The 21971-nt window shown below is 42.0% G+C and overlaps 1 protein-coding gene across 1 annotated transcript in view; it reads left to right on the forward strand.

The window, feature by feature from the left end:
* Positions 1–3361: 3361 nt before the first annotated feature.
* The window catches only part of COL25A1 (collagen type XXV alpha 1 chain), a 313462-nt gene continuing 294852 nt past the window's right edge, over positions 3362–21971 (forward strand). Inside the window, exons 1-2 of the mRNA XM_069855550.1 lie at positions 3362–3661; positions 3998–4067. Coding sequence (XP_069711651.1) covers positions 3362–3661; positions 3998–4067 — 370 coding nt within the window. The remainder of the gene's footprint in view (positions 3662–3997; positions 4068–21971) is intronic.

The following is a 21971-nucleotide window of genomic DNA, read 5'->3' on the forward strand; positions in this document are numbered from 1 at the left end:
TGTGCGAGTACACAGATGGACAAGGAATGGCTGAACCTCTTCTGTTCTCAGAGGTAAAACAAGGCAGGGCTAATATTTCTCTCAGTGTGTGGAGGTATAGCTAAGCATTGCAAGAAAAAAAGGATGAAAACAATTTCTTGCATATTTTAAAGTTGTTCTTGCTTGGTTTGGGCTTTATTTCTAGTACAGCAGAGTTTACTGTTTGTCACAGACAGAAAAATACAGGTTTCTCATCACATCTCTCCAGAATAAGAAACATCTATCGTGAGATTTGCTACCCAGTGGGAAAGTGGCTTTGCATCATGTCCCACAGAAACACGATGATCTGGCTCATTTAGCGATCTTCACAATGGCAAGTATGTGTAAATCTAAAGCAACAAGGGACTTTCTGTCCCAGGCTGTTTAATTTCTGTTGTGGAATATGCCTTGTCCAAAACAAATGGATAGCATGATGCTGGGACAGAAAGATGCTTGGAGAGAAAAACTGCATCTGTTGGCCAAGCAAAACATTGAGCCAGGTCACATTGATATATCGGTACATGGTTGTCTGAAGACAGAGACCAGAGAAGGTCCATATTTGCACTTAAATAAGAAGCCTGATCTTGGGAGGAAATTTTACCCTCGCCTAGATGAGGCAGCACCCACTTGAGGTCGGCACAGGGAGCAGCAGGGTGCTGGCAGCCGTCTAGTCCCCAGCAGCGCCTCAGTCACCCCCTGCATAAACTGGAGAGGGTAATCATATCCCAAGGGTTTACAGCTTTGCGTTGCTGGATGTCACCACGAGTAGGGTTGAGTGATGGCGTTGGCTACTAACAGCAGGGGGTAATGTTAAGTGCTGGAGCTGGCGCCGAAGGCTCCCAGTGCCTTGGCCTGCCAGAGGCACCAAGGCAGCCTGGGTACTGCTCATACCGCGCTCAGGGAGCCCATGGTATGCACCAAATAAGAGCATGTGGGTCTTATTTGTTTTCTTCTGTCAGATTATTCATTCCAAATACCATTTCATCTTCTTATTGCCAACAGATAGTCTGCGAGCAAGTCCTTATTTTGAAGAGAGCAGCTGTTATTCACAAATCCTGATCAAAAGGTATGTGCTGCTTGGAGGAATTTGTTTGCAAACTGTCCATTGCAACTGTTAATGGTTTATCATGAAGAAATTATCTCTTAGCACTGTGTAATTATGATTTCTTCTCCCTGACTAGAATCCATGATTTTTAGGTTTGGTTTTGTTTTTTTTTTTTATGAAGGGGGAAAGACAAATTATGAAGAATAAATGACTAGCTATGAACTTCTGGCACGCTTTATTCAAAGTCCAAGTAATTGTACTGAAACCCACAAAGCTTTTTGGATCCATGTCTTCATGGCAGTTTTGATTGCTTGAATACTTGGGAAACAATAGGTAATAAAACCCACACAAATATGACTCCATAAGGAAACTTGATTTGTAGCACAAACCAGCACTCTCAGTCTTATCTAAGAACTGCCGTAGTTAGACATGTCTCTTTTTCATCCCACGAGTCTTTGTATCTTCTAAGTAGTCAGCATTAACGTGAGTAAATGCCAAACAGAGTGAGCTACATGTTCCTTCAGACTCTGTTCCTGCTTTGAGAGGTTCCTCTGGTTCAAGAAGTTTGCTGGGCCCAAGAAATGCCACATCACTTGCTGTACTGTTATGATGCCCAGACAAGAACAAAACTACAACAGGTAAATGCATCGTTTGCAAGATAAGAGGCAGAGGGGAGAGAAACAGAACACAACAAGCTTTCCACCAGGCCATGCCTGCAGTTCTTTTGATGTTAATGTTTCTTTTCTAGTCGTACAAAACAGGAGAAATGAAAAGAGGCTAGTGTGCAGAACACAGTGAAAAAGCAACCTGGCAATAAACGAACAGAAATAAAATGAGTTAAGATTAAACCGACTCCATACAATGGGAAGTCGGTGCATGCCACACCTTTGGAAGCAAGCCCTCATGTTGTGTGTGTGTGTGTGTGTGTGCGTGCCCACCGGGGAGCTGGCTGCTGAGTTATACACGTTTATCCTCCATGCTCTAAAAAAAGAACAGGACGACAGATCGCTCCCTGTGTTTTATGCCCACACTGTGGGGATGCCAGCCCAGGCATAAACTGCTGTAAATTAGTGTGGCTTTCTAGAACTTCCACTGGCAGGGCAGGTCTTGCGGCCCCTTCCCCTGTGCCTCCTGGTCACAGATGGCCCCCCTCCCTGGGACCATGACGCCCCTGCGCCTCCCTCATATGTTGTTGTAGAATCATAGAGTGGTTTGGGTCAGAAGGGATCTTAAAGATCATCCAGTTCTAGCTCCATGGGCAAGGACACCTCCCACCAGACCAGGCTGCCCAAGGCCTGATCCAATCTGGTCCTGAACACCTCCAGGGATGAGGCATCCACAGCTTCCCTGGGTAACCTGTGCTAGCCCCTCACCACCCTCATCATGAACAATTTCTTCCTAACGTCTAGTCGAAATCTTCCCCACGCCAATTTTAAGCTGTTCCCCCTTGTCCTATCACTACATGCCCTTGTAAAATGTCCCTCCCCAGCTTTTCTGCAGCTCTTTCAGGTACTGGAAGGCTGCTATGAGGTCTCTTCAGAGCCTTCTCTTCTTCAGGCTGATCAACCCCAACTCTCTCAGCCTGTCCTCGAACGGGAGGTGCTCCAGCCCTCTGATCACCCTTGTAGCCCTCCTCTGGACACGTTCCAATAGCTCCACATCCTTCTTATTTTTTTTAAGGGGGGGGGGGCGGTGTTTCTCAACCTAATACCCCACGCGTGCATTATGCAAAGAGCTCAACCCACCCCGCCCAGGTGAATAAATTCCGCTAATGATGGCGGGGGGGTTGCGGGCTTCCCTGCTGCCTCCTGGTACCCAGGTTGGGGTGGGGGAGAAAGAGCAACAAGTCCCGCGGTGGCTGCAGGGGTGGGAGAACGGGAGGCGGAGTGGGGATGGGGATGGAGGGGGGGGGGCTCTTCCCGCCCCGCTCCTCTCCTCTCCTCTCCTCTCCTCTCCTGAAAACCGCTCTGACAAGTGGCAAAGCGTTCGCAGAGCACGCTGCTCCCTCCGAAGGGCGGGTGGAAGCGGCGGGGGCTCGCCCCGCACCCAGCCCTGCTCTCCCGGCTCTTGGCTGAGCCGCGACCCGGCGTGCGGTGCGGAGCTTCGCCTCCCAAACGCGCCAAGCGGCTGCGGGATTTTCTTCTATTTTATTTTATTGTATATATATATTTTTACGTCGTTATTTTGCCTTATTTTCTCCTACTTTGTCGCTGTTGTTTTTGTTGTCTTTTTTTTTCTTTTTTTCTTTTTTTTTTTTTTCCCCCTCGTTGCCTCCGGTTGCAAACTAATCGGCGCTTCATGGGGGGCGGAGGAAAGGAAATCAAAGCTGCCGCAGCTCCAGGGTGTAAAAGCATGCTGGGGAAGAGCCGAGGAGCCGCAGGACGGGATGGCTGCGGCTCGGCGCTGGCCGCCCTCCTCTCGGCGCTGGCGGCCGCCTCCTGCGTGTACCTGGGGCTGCGGACGAGCGACCTCCAAGCCAGAGTCGCGGCCATCGAGGGCTCCCGAGGGGCTTCCTCGGCCGCCGCCCCGCTGCCCGGCTATTCCCTGGAGCAGCTCGACGCGATGATGCAGGAGAAAGTGGAGCGGCTCCTCGCCCAGGTGTGCGGGACGGGGGCGGCCGCGGGGATGGAGGATGCGGCGGGAGGCGAGGAGCGGGGCGGCTGGACCAGCCCCGCGGGCGGGATTGGCGGGGGGAGAGGGGGGAAAGGAAAGCCATCCCGCATCTCCGGGGGGGCTCCCTCCCGTCCCCGCTCCGCATCTCCGCGGGGCTCTCTCCCTTCCCCGACTCGCCGCCGAGCCCCGTCCTCAGCCCCTGCGTCTCCCGTCTGAAAATAAGGCTCGGGAGGGAAGGGGCTCGCTTGCGGTGGAGATGGGAGAGAGCCGGTGGGGTCCGGGGAGCGAGCTCTGCCCTCACGCCGCTCCTCTCGCCCACAGAAAACCTACGAGCACTTGGCGAAAATGCGAGTAGCGAGAGAAGCGCCTCCAGAGTGCAACTGCCCACCAGGTAACAGGCGCGGCTTGGAAATCTCCTCTCCGAAGCTCATGGTCTCTGGGGGGGTTTGGCACCCTGTGTTTTTCAAATACTCCCGAGTTGGATCCAGGGGATGACCCTTCAATCCACAATCCGAGTGGAAAACGTGTAAAGTGTATAATCTTCTGTTTCTACTGTGGTACCTAACGGGAATTAATGCTGGTGGAAAACTCTTGGTAGGATGAAGTTAACGATCTACCCTAGCAAGAAGAAATATATTCTGTCTTAAATGGATAGTACTGAATCGGGGCATTGTGTGCTCAGCTTGGGAAGCAGAACAAAAGTTCCTAGGAAAAATATCAAACGACTTGTAAGAGGGATTGAAAGAGGTGGAGAGTCCGTTGCGAGTTACCACTAATATATACAAGAGCTTTTCAGTCTTGTTTTTCTGTAGGCTTGGATGAAAGCAGTTACCCTAGGAAGGGATTGCAGATCACATATTGAGAGTTTGAAACTGGGTGTTTATGCAACCAGTGATGTTGCTTGTCTTAGGAGGCCTCACTTCCAAATACTGGGTTTGCTTGTTTGTACACACACTACAGCGTTTCTGGTGGTTTTGCTGCTGCTTTTGGACAGTCTGCTGTCAGTATCATTTTAGCATTAAAGCCTTAAAAGTTAAGAGAATAACATCAGTGTTTCACAGGGTAATGTAGGAATTTGAGCAACCTCTGTGTGATGAAGCACACTAGATGCACAGTACAGTTTTCATCTCTTGCCAGTCTTTATGAAAAAACATCTTTACAGGTGGAACATCGACTGTCAACAAGACTTAAGCTGATGGTGTTTGCCAATAGAATGTGTAATAGTACCGTGTATATAAGGAGCTTTTCTAGCAGAGAATTCAGTTCCTGCCATGCTACTGAATGTCAGTGTTAAAACTGAGTGCAGTGGTTGGTGATACAACAGAGAGCAGAGTGTTTACTGACTGATATAGGAGTTACCATGGCTAGCATGAAAAGGACAATATATATGACTAGAACCCTTTTAAAAAGAGTCCATAGTATTACTCAACTCCCAGCTACTTTTGGTAAGGAACATTGGTTTCCTGCTGTACTATATATAATTTTTTTCCTTTAAGACTAGTATGAGCGTACAGCATTGATCTTATTTTTTTTCCTGTTGCTTAACTGCAGTAAATTACGAGATTCAAGTTTGTGCACTAAAAATGAATTGCTTGTCATGTTGTATGCAAAGGTGTATTCTGTGAGCCTGAAATACTGTTTTATTTGATGACAAGCTGTGTCCCTTTTCCTTCTTGTTTAATCTGTTAAAATGTTTTTGCTTACTCCTTTCATGCTAAAGGTCAATATCTACTTTTTCACAGTTATTGTTATGTGCTGCTTTACTTCCCCACTACCACTAGAGCTCCACATTATACCAATTTTTATCTGACCTTTTCTCTTAAGAAGCATGTTTTATCGAACAGATAAGTGCAATAGAATATTTCTCACATGCATTGTAAAAATACTTGCCAGGTGAAAGTCCACGTGATCTGGGAAATATTTTCAATGGAGCAAGATGTGTAATATCAGGCGTACTTACATGAATTGTAAAATAAAATAAGAAAAACCAAATCGCAGATAACGCTAGATGGGGTGGGGATTAGAAATGCGATATGGAGCTTTTCACTTCTGGGTTGCTATTTCAGTTTGGAAGCAGGTTTTGTAGTGATTGAAAGATCTTGCCATATGATAGCCTCATTTTGCACAGCTTAAAATGAATGGATGCTCTCATGCTTGTTGCCAGTGGACAGGTGTCTATCTCGAAATGGCATTGTCTTGGGAGCCTTACTGAGAGAACAACGGCTGAGTGGCACCATCACCCAAGCATTGGGCCTTCCTAACAGCAGGCAATAGGCAGAGCAGGAAGGGACAGAATGAATAAATTGTTGTTTCTTTATTTGGGTCACTTTGATAGAATTGCTTGATGACTGGGTGGAATGAGCGTTTGTTTTCTTACTTAATATTACTATTACAAACTTCAACTACTGTGTTCAGAAAGGCATTTGGTTTAATAGGAAAAGTATCATGGAAATGGGAGCATTGCATGCTCTTTGTGAAGCCAAAAAGTAAACTGCCTCGTTACTTCCCCATGTGATTCCATTTTGCTGCTTTATTCTGCTCAGCCTTTACATTTCTTCCCCAGGCTTCTGTAACAATAAAATGCATGTCGGTTAGAGACGATTTTGGGAAAGCCTTTGTGTTGCAGAGGTGATTTTTGAAACATCCCTATGCTGTGAGAAAAGGCTGCTGCCAAACGGCCACTAAGGCAGTTTCCATCACCTGCTCTCTGAAGAGAAATAAAGAATATTTTAAAATAGGTTACTTTGTCCCCTACCAAAAGAAGAGAGGGAAATCCTGCAGACGTGAGGGTGAAAATGTGGCTTCTGATTTAGGATTAAAGTTATACAACTGGTGTCAATATCATTAGCTTGAGATGTTCATCCCCTTGTGGCTCTTTGCGGTAGGAATTTGCGTGTTCAAAGGAAACTGGGTATGAATGGCTTAGGTACCAAAGGCAGCCAGCTTCACAGCTGCTTGAAGGTTGCAGAGCTGTCCACATGTAGCTCCTATTAATTCAACAGCAGCCTTGAACTTTGTCTGGAGTGAAGACTGGTCGCATATCTCCTTAGGAACTTAATTTTCACTCTGTGCGTTTCTTCTAATTACCGCTTTCTGTTTTCTTGTAAGAGAAACACAAGGTGAGGAGGTATTGGTTCGATTTTTCATTCTGCAGGACTAAAACCAGATACCAAAGGTTTTATAAATATTTTTAAAATGACAATAGCAGGCATTCTTTCTCCTCTTAAAGCAGAGTAATAAAGTTTGAAAAGTAAATGCATGCTGACATTCCTCTTAAATTACCTCAGCTCTAACAAGAGTGCCAGCTAAAATCCCATGCTTGTAACTAGTGCTGCAGTCACTGCTGGTGCTTAGCCTTCTGCACATAGAACTGGGGGGCAAATTGAGTGGCTAAAATTTTAAGCATAATAAATTAATTTTTCTTTGCTAGATTTATTTATTTATGGTAAATTATTTTTTCTCTGCTGTAAAAGATGAACAACAAATGTTGGTGTGTATGTAATAGTTTTGTTTATTTAAATCTTCCTTTAAATGGCACTGGCAGCATAATTGGCTTTTATGAGGACCAGTCAAGTACAGTGCTTGGTACTTTTTACCAGGTGGCAAGAATTGTACTCTAGTGGAAAGAGTAACGCTTGCAGAAAGAACAGGGATACTCTAAATTCATGGAGTTCTGAGGAATTATTAGGTTTTCACAGATTGTTCAGGCTCCTCTTGCAGAAAACATTCATGTGTATATCGTGGACCTGTAGACTTCAATAGAAATTAACGTGTGCTTGCATATTTTAGTGAATGGATCCTTTAAATATTGTAGGGGACAAGTTCTGACACTTGGAGTCGTTTGCTATGTTGTCTCATTCTGTACGGGGTCCATGGAGCCTGCTTCTGGAGTTAGGTGATGTTGACAGGAGTAGGAGTAAAGTCTATTAGTACACAAAGTTTGAACTTGGTCAGCAGGAAGGCTGGCAGATGATTATATACCATTCTACATGTACTTTTTGGCCAGTTTTGGAATGCAATGATTTTTTCTTTTTCCTTCCTTCCCTTTTGAGGAAGAACTTTTATAATGAATTTATTCCTTCGTTTTTTTGGGGTTTTTTTTTGTTCTTTCTTTTTTTTTTTTTGAAAAAAAGCAGTGTTATGTAAGTAGATGCCATATGCTTTTTTAATTCTGCCTTGACAAAGGATGGGTCGCATAACATAAGAGATGACACATTGAGTACATATGCTTATATAGCTTGCATGTAAAATTATGAGGGTTTTATGTTTTGGGGGGATTTACTTGTTTTTTCCCCCCTTTCTGTCATTAGCTAAAGTTCACTGATGGGCACTCGGTGAAGTTGACCAAATGAATTTACTTTTGTTTTTTTTTTGTGCCACAGACAATGTTTGTCCCTTGGCTCTTTCTCTTTTACCATCAAGAAGTCTGCATTTTTTTCCTCTTGTGTTCAAATACCTGCGACTTCAAATCCTTTTCAGGCATGGACACTGTGATCGTTCTTCTTTCTTTTCAAGCTGTTTTCTGCTCGTTTTGTAATCATGTTGCCTTAATTCTCTCATCCAATCTTGAAGAGCTTAATGCTTTGGCATGTGAAGTACCTCCTATTTCACTGTGCAATTTGCAGTGATCAGGTTATAAAGCTTGTTTCAGTGTAGTTGTGTGTATATAAACCTGTTCATTCGGGAGATGAAATGCTGTAAGCCAAGATTTTATGGGGGAATGGGGAATCTCAGTTGGTCTTATTCAGAGTATAGTAATTCACGAAAACTGCGTTCTACACCTTCTGTAAGGTGATGGGTCTGCTCTATGTGTTTTTCATAGAATCATAGAATAACCAGGTTGGAAGAGACCCACCGGATCATCGAGTCCAACCATTCCTATCAAAATATTCCCTTCTCCAGAACATCTGTGGTTTTGCCGTTCCCCCCAGTAACTGAACCGTAGTGGGGTTATTGTGAGTCGGGGAAGGGCCCTGTAGGACACAACTGCTGAGCTGTGAAACGCTGCCTCTTGCCTCTCCTTCTCTAGCCAGGGTTTAGTGTAAATCCATCTGCTGGGAAGGGGCCAGAAGACTTTCCTCAAAAGCAAAGGACAGGAGCGTTTCCAGCAGCATGTAGGGAAGCGTGTCCTTTGTACCGTACCAAGGTGGTGCTCACAAGGAACAGCCCCAAACCTCTGCCTTTCCCCTGCTTTCCCTTTCCAAGAGTTTGACCTCAAACCAGACCATTTTCCTACTTGAGATCCCCGGGTCTAACCGCCTGTGCGGTGGGGTTTGCCGAGAGGATCCCATCGCTGGCTCGCATCTCCTTCGGCTGGGACCTGATAGGTCACTTTTTGTAGCAGCACAAATAGTGAAATCTGTGTATTTTCTTTTAGCATCCCAGTACTTTTTTTTTAGTCTTCTTAAGCACCTAATGTTTGCTTTGATGTACAATGGAAGTACAATTTAGGCCTTCTTTCTTGTTTCTATATGTTCTATAAGAACTGTTTCCTGCAACATTTTGGTTAGTTATTAGGCTAAAAGAATGGTGGAGAAATCAATTTTGGGGATTAAAAGAATCCCAAAATAGGTAACAGCGGGGTATTACTTTTTTGTTCTTATTACAGTGAAAGCAGGTCTGTAAAGACTGAAGAGGTAAAGAAAAAAGAAGCTGACTTTAAGTGTTTACTGATAGAGAGACCCAGAGGAAAATACAGATAGATACAGAAAGTATTTGAAGTGTTTTTCCTTTTTACTTAAATCTGTGCTATCTGAACCTAGCTCCCAGCATTACTTATTTCTGCCATGTCTGCATCATCTGTTTGCTGAATGCAGTGCTCAGCTCTAATTTTGTAATTTTTCTGACAGGGCCTGAGTTCCCCTTTCATACCTTTAACAGTTTGATGTTTTTTATTTCAGTTCCTAGATAAAGATGGTTATTGATGTGCAGCAGCATGCAAGCTTCTGAGCAGTCTGTCTTGTTTGGATGACTGATTAGAGATACTGTTTTCTCCCCACAGAATAGCTAAATATATTTTATTGCCTAAGATGTGACCTTTTAATTTCCTTCCCTCTGGGTAAAGGGAATAGGGTGTGCAGCATGATGAACGGAACATGATGTGGCTCGAAGGAGAACTGACTGACAGCAGACTATACCAGATTTCTGTCTTTTGTAATATTATTGATGTCAATGTTATAACAAAAGTTGATTTGGCCACAAAATTGTTATTGACAAAAGGTTTTTCAATGACTAGAATTCCATTTTATTGAACTTGCATGGTTTTGTCAAACAAGGCATATTGAAGATTTGATTCTCTGTGTTAACTCTTCTTATATAATATTACTATTTATATAAGAACACTTAATATTTGTTCTTCTATTTCCTTCCATGTGGCAGGCCACTGCGAGCTGCTGAAGTGCCAAAGCAGTTCAAGTACAGTGAGACTTGCAGTGTCAGAAGCCCACTTCTGGAACAATGCGTTTAGCGTGTCTTTTTTATTTTCTTTTTTTCTTTATGAAATCATTAAAATATATGCATCTTTAAAGAGCCTTTTAAAGCTTGGATAATTGAGTTCTATTCGGCAATACTGCCCGCTGCCCCTTTCCTTAAAGGTTAGTGGGTTATTTGGAACGTGTTGCCAGAAGAACATCTGCTGCATCTCCATTAGAGCACTCGCTCTCCTTCTCACTCCCTTCTAAATTTGGGGCTGCAGGCTACCTGTCTACTGTGCTAAGTACACCAAAAATGAAAGCAGCCAGCTTTGAAAACAGCATGACTGACAAAAGTTGTCTTTATAGGGCATTTTAGGTTAGCAGATAGAATCATATAATTAATATGTTCAAGTTACCAAGCCTGTGAAATCATCCATCTTACCTTAATATACCCAGACCTTGAGTCTTGTTGCTAACTACAGCCTCTTCAGGAAAGCTACTCCACACAGAACTCTTTTCTACTTCATTGTTTTTGTTGACTTCCTGAGTCAGCCACAAAAAGTAAAGCTGCTTACTTAGAACTGTTAAGAAAATGGAAGAAAGCATAGATGAATACAGGCTGAGAGAAACAGTTTTCACCCTGTGCAATAGAGCTCCAGCTTCCAGTTAGACAATGCACACAGTAGTGAACATGATGCTGCAGGCATGCTTTTTGGAAGCTTGTGGACTGTCGTGTTTTTACTGGTTAGACTTACAGTAGAACAGTGCATTCCTTAATTCATCTGCTTGGGTCTTTTCATGAGATTAAGATAAGCAGAAGAAGCTGTTTGAGAGCTTAGTAAAAAGAGTCAGGACAGATTTTCAGAACTGAGTGCCAAATTTGAAAGCGCAAGATTCATATGCACCTTTTATGTGAAATATAGCTACTTTGTCTCTACGTAGGCTTGAACAACTTGAGAAATACAGGTTAGGTTGATATCTCAGGAGATCATCATCTTCATTCTTCTGTGTGCTTGAGCAAATGCATCTAGGCCATTGTCAGGTATTTCCTGCTATGTGTTTCACAGCTGTAGTTTCTAGTCAGTCATGACTCAATGAGTTGTTGGCTCCACCTTAGTTTTGTGATTAAAAGCAGCAGCTGTGTGCTTCTATTTTGCCCCCTCTTTTTTTTTTTGGGAGGGGAGGGGGGTAGCTGTATTAAAATTGATTCTTGTTTATGCATGCAGATGTATGTTTACAGGAGCAGGTATTTACATGCAATTGTCAATATTGCATACGTGTTTGGGGAGGATTGTTTCTTGTGCTTGGAAAGCTTTGAAATAGATGATGATGCTTGGTGAGTCTTTTGAAGAAATGTGAAATTGTTATACACCCATGTAAATATTTTTACTAGAAATACATGTTCTTATAATTATCAAAGATGTGATGACAGCCCTTTGTAGGACAAGGAAACAATCAGTGACATGAAGAGAGTAATAACAGAGGTGATAAAACTGGGATGTTACTTTTTGTTTTAGAATGTTCAGAGAATTAATACAAAGATTTTGGAGAATTCTGCTTAGACTCAGCCAAGAAGTAATGCAGCTTTTGAGCAACTGTAGTTTGCCCTACAATGTCTTAAAAATTGAGCAGGAAGTTAAGTATAAAGAAAATATAGTTTTCTTTAGAATGTGTGCAGGTGAATTGAAAGAGGAAATAGATGATAGTGCTTCTAGCTTAGTCTGTTAGGTACTAGAATTATCTTAATTTTGTGCATAAATCTCATAGTGCAATTATTATGTGTTGGCAAGTACATTCAAAGAAAGTTTCTTTAACTATTTGTGTATTTTAACCGCTTAGGGATTTAAATTTACAGTTTTTAGGAATACGACTTGCAGATTTCTTTCATAGCTGTTTAACTTTGCTAATAGCTCCTGTTTGGGCTCACAATGGAGAGCAGATCACAAATTCGCAAACCCTTGAGGAGGCTGAGAAGGTGGCAGTTCAAGGGATAATCATGGACATGAGCCCTAAGTAGCTCTTAGAGGCTGGGCTGAAGAAGTGTTGAGGGCAGGAAGAAGGGTGTCAAATTAACTTTCTCTTTGATCCTCTCTGTAATGCAGTACGCTGTACTCTGTAATGTAGGAGTATGATGGTTTTAGTAGTCCTTCACACTTTGCCGTAACTTTGACACACAGTAGGCTGCCTGTTGAATCACCGTGACATAATTTAGAATATAGCTCACTGTAAGAGGGGAAACCCTGCATAAAGCCAGGTGGCTGATACACTGGTTTCTGCTGACTGAAATAAGCTGGCTCATGCTGTTTCCTTGCAGTACTTCAGTCTGTTGGTACTTGGGAGGTGCTGCCTCTGAGCAGCAGAGGTTTATGGAAGTGTCTTGTTTTCTCTCTCCTTTTTTTTTTTTTAAAAAAAAAAGCTGAACCAATTAGCTTATGAACTTATCTCTTCCTGCTCTTCAAAGAGTTTTAGTACTGTTAGGAGTAAGGGGCTGTAGTGCAAGAGCTGTAAACATCATGGGAGAAAGACTGTAGTAAAGAAATAGTTTTAAGGCCTTTGCTCTTCTGCCATTTGTGGCTTATGCTGTCTTAAAAAACATTAAATTCTTTTGCCTTCTATTTGATTATATTCAATAGTCCTTCTCTGAATATAGCAGCACAGAAATGTTACCACAAGTATCTGTTAAGAGCTTAGCTTGTAAATGAGTTTCCTTTCATGAATGCAAACTCATTCTTAGCACACTGTTCTTAAGATTATGCTAAAAAATTGCTATTTAAAAGATCTTTTCTAAAACTGGGAGAGAGGAGATAATGGGGGACACGGAATGAGTTTTGAAACTAGGAAAATATATTGAGAATTGGAGACCAAAATCTCTTATGAAAGGTGTGGCTGCCACTGCAGTGACAGATTTCAGTAGGCATGTCTGAAAGTAGAACAGAACCCTGTAATCTGAAGGACACTTTTGCTCTCTACAAAGATATTTCTGTGGTTAAGATCATGTATGGTCTGTAAGGGCAAGAGTGTATCTGGCTGCAGACGAAGGCCAAGCTTGTGTGGGCACTACTAGTTGTGTTGTTAGAAGATAACGTAAGGTTTCTTATGTATCAGTGCTCCAGCTGTCTGATAGTAGGGTTTTCATGTAGGACTGTAGTGCTCAAAGTCAAAGTGTATGCATCTTAAGTTGAAGAGAGATTTCCTTTAACTAGCACATCTAATAATCTCTTAAGAATATGAGAACCAGCTGCTTGAAGGCAACCCTCCTCTTCCTTCTGACCCTGTGCCCATATCCTCTGAGTGAGCTCCTGTTCTGATTCCTTTGAGGTTCTTGGGAAGGCCTTGATACCTGAGCACAGGAATATGGCTGCAGGGGATTTAAAGGATAAACTGCATAGTCTGTACATTAATATTCTCCACTCAGAGTTTACATCTAGATAATGTCCAATGACATCACTGTGCAGGATGGTATTAAGTGTTGGCTGGAGAATCTCTGAACTGTCAACTCTTCTGCTGCTTTTTGTCAAATGTTCCTTTACTGTTTGCACCTCCACTACTGTGCTAGTGGGTACTGCCAGTTGAAGGGTGACAAATGCTGAGAGCTGTCACTTCAGCTTGACATAGAGCTCATTAATATGCTATTGATTTCACACGCTTCACCTCTCAGTCAGGAGAGCTGTCTCAAACTTTAGTAAAATTTCTTCTTGACTCATAATTTGGACCTTTCAGTGGGAGATGTGCTCTGTGCAGACAAACTCAAGTGGAATGGGGCTATTGTTAGTGGTCCTTGTGGCAGTGCTGAGCCTGAATTCTGCTTTTGTTTGTTTTCTGTCCTGATGGCTGTTTAATAGTTGTCTGTGTTGGTTAATAATATGCAGCTTGGAAAGTGTCTTTAGTTAGCACTTACAAATGAGTGCAGTGGAATCACAGAAATGGATCATGGTGCTTGTGGTAGCTATCTGTGTGTTTATGAAGAAGTCACAGTTAAGTAAGGATCATCTTGGGTATGTTTTCCAAGTGGTTCCTGATGGTAGGTGCACAGAATACTGATGAGCTAGAGAGGGTGAAAGACACAATGGTGTAGTATCAGTTTAAAATGAACTAGTGCTTAGACAGCCATTGTCAATACTTACTTAGCGTTGATGTCTTTGTAATGATGACAGCCGTGTTTATAGAAGGCTGGAAATGTTTCAATATGTGGAGATGAAGTATATTTCCAATGCAGCAAGCATGTAAGTGCACTGTATTTCTTTAGTGTAGGGAGACTAATCTTAGTGAAGAGAGATTAGTGTTTAAGTTTGACAGTTGTGGATTTCAGTTCAGGACAGCTTTGCATAATTCCTTAGTTTGAATTCCAGGCTGAGCCACCTCATAATGTGCAAAAGGAGGACTTTATTATAGCACATTCAATTAAGAGGCAATGCATAAGCTTTTAAAGTGGCCAGTTAAAGAGAAGCATGAGCCTTAAACTGAACCAGCAGCAATAGCGGAGAAATAAAGCAAGACTGAAATCCTCCCTTTTTGTTGCTCTTCTAAAATTGATTTACTGCTACAAGGTCTCTTGATGTATTAAAAAAAAAATTCCTGACCATTTTAAGGAGAATGTGTGTTTTCAATGTGTGTTGTAATGACTGGAACACTCTGGAAACACCTTGAAAAAATGCTTTGCTTTAGCAAGTTGAAATGAGTGTACGTTAGAGGAAACGTTGTGCTTAATGAATTATCAGTTCTTTATTGTGATTGTATTCCTTTACAAGACTGTTAAGGTGGGGTGGAACATCTTCGTATTTGAGTTCTTCCATCTGTAAAATAGAATTGATATAAATACATTAATCAGTGTGTGACAAAGATTTACAAGTACTAAGTATTTATAACTTTGAATTCTTACTGTCTTGAGGAGCAGAAGTTTCTTTCTCTCCAATGGGTTCCTCTGTGTTCTAATTTTGGTAATGATCTCTCTGTGCTCCATTTTGATCAGTAGAATGGACATAATCGGGTAGGTTGTGTCAAAGTATTATTGCTGGCAGTTGTGTGTTTGCTTTCTGAGGATACTAAAGTGCAGTGCTTTCTTCTTCCCTCAGGTCGCTGAATCATTGTGTGAAAGCAGTTGTAAATACATCAGTTTGCAACCGAAGTAACCTTTTGGGAACTTCTTTGAGTGTGTTTTTGTTTTGCTTTCTTTTTTGTTTTTTAAAAAAACCCAAACTTAACCCTGAAGAATGTCCTCAATTGTGCAGGTGGACAAGGTGGACAGTGGCATCACTTACTCGGGTAGCTTTTTGTGCCTCCACAGTTTCTGATATCCAAATATTATTTCACCTTTAACTGATGGTATGTGAAAGTAGCCTTTAACTGTAATTCTGTCGGACGATAATCAGACCTGATATGTGTGCAAATATGTCACTTCAGGCACATTAGTAGTCCCACAGATTTTAACTGAAATCGATAGTTATTGTGGAATTTGAGAGCTGCATGGCCTTTTTTTTTTTCCTTTGGATCTTGTGCATACCTGTTCATGTGCAGCCATTGTCATATACTATAGCATTAATACATAGTTCTTTTCCATCATACAAATACTGCTTTTTATTTACCATTCCATTTATTGTTTCTTCTTTCCAATCTCTGACCAAGAACTTTGTTTTCATCTATTTCTAGGCGTACAGAATTAGTTCTATAATATTGTAAGTGTTCTAGCTGCACCTGAGGACAGTCTGAACAGTAGAAATTATTAAATGTATTTATCTTTGAGAGTGTCACATTTTCACATATCAATTCAATAATTCACATACTTTGTGAGTAGTGCTCTGAGCACTGTTGATTGTTTAGAGGTGATTAGATAAATCTACTAAAAATCTTACAGAAATGTTCAAAATATCTTTTTTTTGAGGGATAGCAAAAAAGAATAGACTCATTAAACAGCTGGACCTTCCTCTTAATTTCCTTAACAATGTGATTGAATTCTGCATATGCGTGTTTTTCTACTCAAGTAGGCTTTCATATCTGTGCAAGATCCTTCTGTTAAACTCGGACTGTTCTTTTAACTCTGAATTAGCTTTCCCATTCCCTACTTTCCTGATGGCATGCTTGAAAAATCACTGTTTTTGAAGATCCCTATCTGGCCTGTCAAAATCTGGAATAATTGTAGAATCACAGAATGTCTCAAGTTTGAAAGGACCTGTAAGGATTGTTGAGACCAACTCATTGCTGCTTGCAGGGCTATCAAAACCTAAACCGTATGACTAAGTGTCATTCAGATGCTTGTTGACACTCTAAGCTTTGTGCCATGACCACTTCCCTGGCAAGCACGTTACAGTAACAGGCCACACTCCTGAAGAGCTTTTTTTTTTTTTTAAATGTCCAATCTGAACTTCACTTAATGCATCTTCATTCCATTTCCTCATGTCCCACTACTAGCCACCAGAGAGAGGAGATCAGCACCAACTCCTTCACTGCTTGTCTTAAACAAATTGTAGACTGCAATGAATTCTCCCCTCAGCCTGCTCTATCTGAACAAACAGACTGACTTTGTTCCTGGTGAGGTCTTGCCTTTGAGCCTTTTAACCATCTTGGTTGCCATCCTCTGGACACACTCTAATGCTTTTATGTCTCTCTTATATTGAGGCACACAAACCTGAACACAGTACTTGAGTGGGGCTGCAGTGGCGCAGTGTAGAGTGCAACAGTTGCCTCTCTTGACTGCCTAGCTACACTGTTCTTGGTGCACCCCAGGACACAGTTGTCCCTTTCTGACTGTCAGGGCACACTGACTCATATTCAACTTGCCATTAACCCAAGCCCCGAGATACCTTTCAGTGGGGCTGCTGTCCAACCTCTCATCACCCGATTTGTGCATATAACCAGGATTATGCTATCCCAGATGAAGAAAACCTGGTTCCCTGGGGAACCGTACTGGTGACCAGCCTCCAGCCAGCTGTAACCCCATTTTTTAACTGACTTTGAGCCCAAATCATCAGCCAGTTGCTCACCCAATGTGTTACAGGCTTATCGAGCCACTGTGCTGGATGCATTCCAGGATAGGATATTATGAGCCACATTATCAGAAGCCGTGCTAAAATCCAAACTCACCACATCTACTGGCTTGGTCAACTAGATGGGTAAACCTTTCATAAAAGGAAATGAAATTGGTTAAGTAGGAGTTTTGCCTTTTGAACCCATGCTTGCTGTGTCAGATGACTACATTGTCTCTCAAGTGTTTTTCAATAGCTCCTAGAATATCCTTCATAATTTTAGTAGGCAGTGAAGTGAGACTGACAAACCTGTAATTACCAGGGTCTTTCTTGTTACCATTTTTGAAAACTGGGCCATTTACCAGCTTCCAGTCAACAAGAACCTCTCCAGACTCCCAAGACACATGAAAAATAATGAAGTCCTGCAATGACATTGGCCAGCTCTTTCAGTAGCCTGAATGATGAATCGTATTGGGACCCATAGATTTATGTGCATTCAGCCGGGGTAGTGACTTGAACAAGTTCAGTGTCAGCTGGGAATTTATCATCCCTTCAAGTCACAGTCTTCCAGCATAGGGCTCTGGGGTTCTCAGAGTCTATTGGTGTTAAAGACAGAGGCAAAGAAGGTATTGACTGTCTCTGCTTTGTCAGTGTCCCTACTTATGAGGTGACCAATCTCATCAAACAGCTGACCAATATCACCTCTGATCCAGCTTTTGCTGTTAACATATTTAAAAATCACTTTTTGTTGTCCTTCACAGTGCTGGCCAGCTTGAATGCTAATTGAGCTTTGACTGCACAGATTTTCTTCTTGCAGTGGCAAACAGTATTTCTGTAGTCCTCCTGTGTTGCCTGTCCTTGCTTCCAATGTCCCTACACTTGCCTTCTAGAAGACCCCTGCTCAGCCATGCTAGTCTTATGCCTACTTGCTTGACTTCCAATACTTTGGAATTAACTGCTCTCACTCTTTTAAGAGATGTTTCTTCAAAAGTGACCAGCCTTCATGGATCCCGATACCTTCAAAATCACATTCTCAGAGGACCTTACTGACTATCTCCTTCAGAAGCCTGAAGTCTACTGACTGAGGTTTTGCTGGCAGCTTTTCTCCTATTGCTAATGGCTTGAAACTCTAACTACTTTGTGGTTACTGTGACCATGACAACCAGCAATCACCATTTCACCCATGAGTCCCTCTCTGTTCACAAACAAAAATCTAGGAGACTGCCTTTCCTAGTCAGCTCCCTTAGCATTTGCACTAAGGAATTTTCTTCAGTGTGTTTTAGGAGTGTGCTAGGAGAGGGGATAAATACTTCAGTCTATATTATTAAAACAAATGTCCATACTCAGAAGAAAATCCATTCGTCAAAGACTGGAGTAAGTGAGGAGGGATACAGCATAGTAGAGACAGGGTGCCTAGTTTGCTCCTGGAGTCTCCTAAGACAGCCTAATGAAGAAGAATTAAGGATTGACAGTCTTCTTAAAAGGAAAAGTAGTAAAATAGTCTTTTAACATTTATCCATACAGTTTTTTTCTGCACCATCTAGGAAAGGTTACCCTGGGTTAGATTTGGTATTCTAGAGAGTCTCAGTTCTTATCACTCACTCAATCTGTGTAGCAGATGACAGCAGGGTAAGCTGAAGTGTAAACTGCTAAAAGGGCTTCTCAGAGCTTAACAGACAGAATGATGCCAAGAGTAAAAAAAACTGTGGGATGTCTTCTACTGAAACACACTTTGTAGACTTTTTGTATGCATCCAAGACATCCAGATTTAATGTCTTGAGGGGCACATTGGCCAGGGACATGAATGGTGGCACAAGGTGGGGTAAATGCCCCTTTTATTTCTGGGCTGTTTCCTAGATGATGTGTATTGGCAAGTAGTCATTGCATACCCTTAGCTTCTCCTGCAAAACAGTATGTAGGGAGAAAACATAGCCTAAATGCTGCCCTCTTCACAGTGGGTCTTATCCTGATATGTGGAATTGACAACGGAAGAATTTATAGGAGGATGGAGGCTGCCATGAACTAGTATTAAGTTATTCCCTAAACAATGGAGGGATCTTGTCTCTTCCCAGTTCTACATTGCTCTGTCCTGTTGTGGTAGTAACACTACTCAACTAGAAGTGTGAAAAATGTGCGCATGCTGGTCTCCCCTGTTGCCCCTGTGCTGTAGCAGTGTTCCTCGAAACTCATAGGAGATATCATGCTCTGCATGTTATTTATCACTGTTGAAATATGAAAGTATCAAGACCAATGGTCTATGGTAGAAGTTGATATTGAGGTCCTAACAGCACAGAGATGGACTTAACAGATTTTGGAATAAATTACCATCCCTCCTTGCTTTATCACGTTGCTGTCCGTCCTTTACCTCTTTTTGATTGAAGTTAGATCAATAGCTCGGGCATGGACTCTGGTCCCTCCTATGGACTGGTAATTTGCAAGAACTGGACTTCAATTATGGTCCCAGATTTCTTTTTTTCCTTAGGCATGGCATTTATATGTTTGGCTTAGTAGCCTAGTGACCGTATATTCCCATCCTACGTGCGTTTGTTTTGTAAAGTGTGGAATGTTACAGGAAAAGGTTGGTGGGACACAATATTATTGTGTTGCCATACTTCGAATTGTAATTGCTTAACTTGTAACTGATTATGGCACTTGAATAGGGACTAAGGCAGGCAAGATTTTCCTGACTCTTTTGGAAAATTCCTGCTGGTTCTGAGGAATAAGTGTTTCAAATGAAGACAGATATCTCCTCAAATTGTTGTTGTTGTTCTTTTGGATACCTAAGCAGTCTGTCTTTGACTGCCTTCAGTGTTATTTAATCTATGTTGCTGGAGACGTCAACGAGGGTTACTCGCATATCTGTGTTGGATTGTGTTCAGACACTCTTTTTGTTAGACCATGACTAGTCATCTCAGTCTAAACCCTTTGAAGCTACTGAGTAAAAGTCACTCAAGGGAGACTTTTTGCGACAGAGTTTAGCTAGTTAGTCTGAGAGGAAACCATAGTGATCCATGAGGAGAGATTCATGGGGATCCTTCTCATGGCAAGTGGACAGATGGTTTTCTCCACTTGAGATCATGCGGAACATACAATAGCACCAGCACTGGCATTCCCACCGTGTGAGATTGCGTGGCTGCTTCATAATGGGAGAATACACTTCTCATAGAAATAGCTGGGGGATATTTACTTGCTGCTACTTTCCTTTCAGCTGCTTTGAGAGAATAAGACTGCCCTTTTGTGAAGTGAATTAGGATTCTTGCATCCTTTACAAACCTGTAGTTTTAGTCATTGTATATGTGTGTACCTTCTAGATAACTGGCCTCCGTTTTCTTACTGAAATGCAATCAAAAGGAAGGCTAGAACCAGTAGTTCCAAATCCCCGTTGCTTGTGGTTTGATAAAATACAGTTAGTTCTTTAAATCAGTTGACAACTGATTAAACTGAATAAAATGACATTTTTCTCCCATAACGTTAATTATATGATCTTAACATAACAGATTAATTTTCCTAAACATTCTGCAAATACTACAACTACTGATGTATTGGCCAGCAACAGGTAGCTCATGCTTATTAGTGCACATTAAATAGGCTGCATTTTACCATTTAATTTATTTTGGTTTTCACTTGTATGCAGAATATGATCTTATGACATTGGCCTTTGTAGAGTCAACAAATCATAGAATCACCAGGTTGGAAGAGACCCACCCGATCATCGAGTCCAACCATTCCTATCAAACACTAAACCATTCCCCTTAGCACCTCGTCCACCCTTGCCTTAAACACCTCCAGGGAAGGTGAATCAACCACCTCCCTGGGCAGCCTGTTCCAGTGCCTAATGACTCTTTCAGTGAAGAATTTTTTCCTAATGTCCAGCCTGAACCTCCCCTGGTGTAGCTTGAGGCCATTCCCTCTTGTCCTGTCCCCTGTCACCTGGGAGAAGAGGCCAGCACCCTCCTCTCCACAACCTCCCTTCAGGTAGTTATAGAGAGCAATGAGGTCTCCCCTCAGCCTCCTCTTCTCCAGGCTAAACAACCCCAGCTCTCTCAGCCGTTCCTTGTAAGACTTGTTCTCCATCCCCTTCACCAGCTTTGTTGCTCTTCTCTGGACTCTCTCCAGAGCCTCCACATCCTTCTTGTGGTGAGGGGCCCAGAACTGAACACAGTATTCGAGGTGCGGTCTCACCAGTGCTGAGTACATAGGGAGAATAACCTCCCTGGACCTGCTGGTCAATGCCTTACAGTTTCACTGTGGGGAGAAAGAATTGTTTTCTTATTCTGCTGTCAGGTCATAAAATAATGAGAAGGAAGTTGGGAGGCTTTTTATTCCTAAATGTCACACTTAAAGTTAGTATGATTCTCCTCCACCCCAAGAGTGGAACATCTTTTATTGTGTTAAAAGACAATTTAATTCAGCAATGATATTTTAATTTCACTTTTATTTGCCCATTGACTGTATGCATTGGGAGTAAACATAAATCCAAATCTTGCTGATTTACTTGGTTGCCAACAACGGAATACATGTAATGGTAATAATGGTTCAAAAATTATGCCCAAAAGGTGATTTGTAGGGTCAAAGTGTTCTTAGTAGTGTAGCAATAAGTTCTCCTACTGACCTTTTTCTTACAATTAGTGTATTTTTTCAGTAATTGCTGTTCAAAAACTTGGAATTTGATCTGGGATAAATGGTTGTGTATTATAGATAAATTTTTTTGCTTAAAAATATATTGCTGAACAGACTGTTGGTGGAAATTTAGCTAAACTAAAGGAGAACTAGCAAAAATCTTCTACCCTTGGAAGTCACAATATTATAAGAATTTGGAACTTGAAATATGGTTGGACTTGATCCAGTGGGTCCATTCCAACCTAGTGATTCTATGATTCTATGAAATCTTAGAGCCTTGTTTGCTGAGAAAGGTGATGGAAA

Source organism: Phaenicophaeus curvirostris, chromosome 4, assembly GCF_032191515.1.
Source record: "Phaenicophaeus curvirostris isolate KB17595 chromosome 4, BPBGC_Pcur_1.0, whole genome shotgun sequence".
In the NCBI taxonomy this organism is placed as follows: domain Eukaryota; kingdom Metazoa; phylum Chordata; class Aves; order Cuculiformes; family Cuculidae; genus Phaenicophaeus; species Phaenicophaeus curvirostris.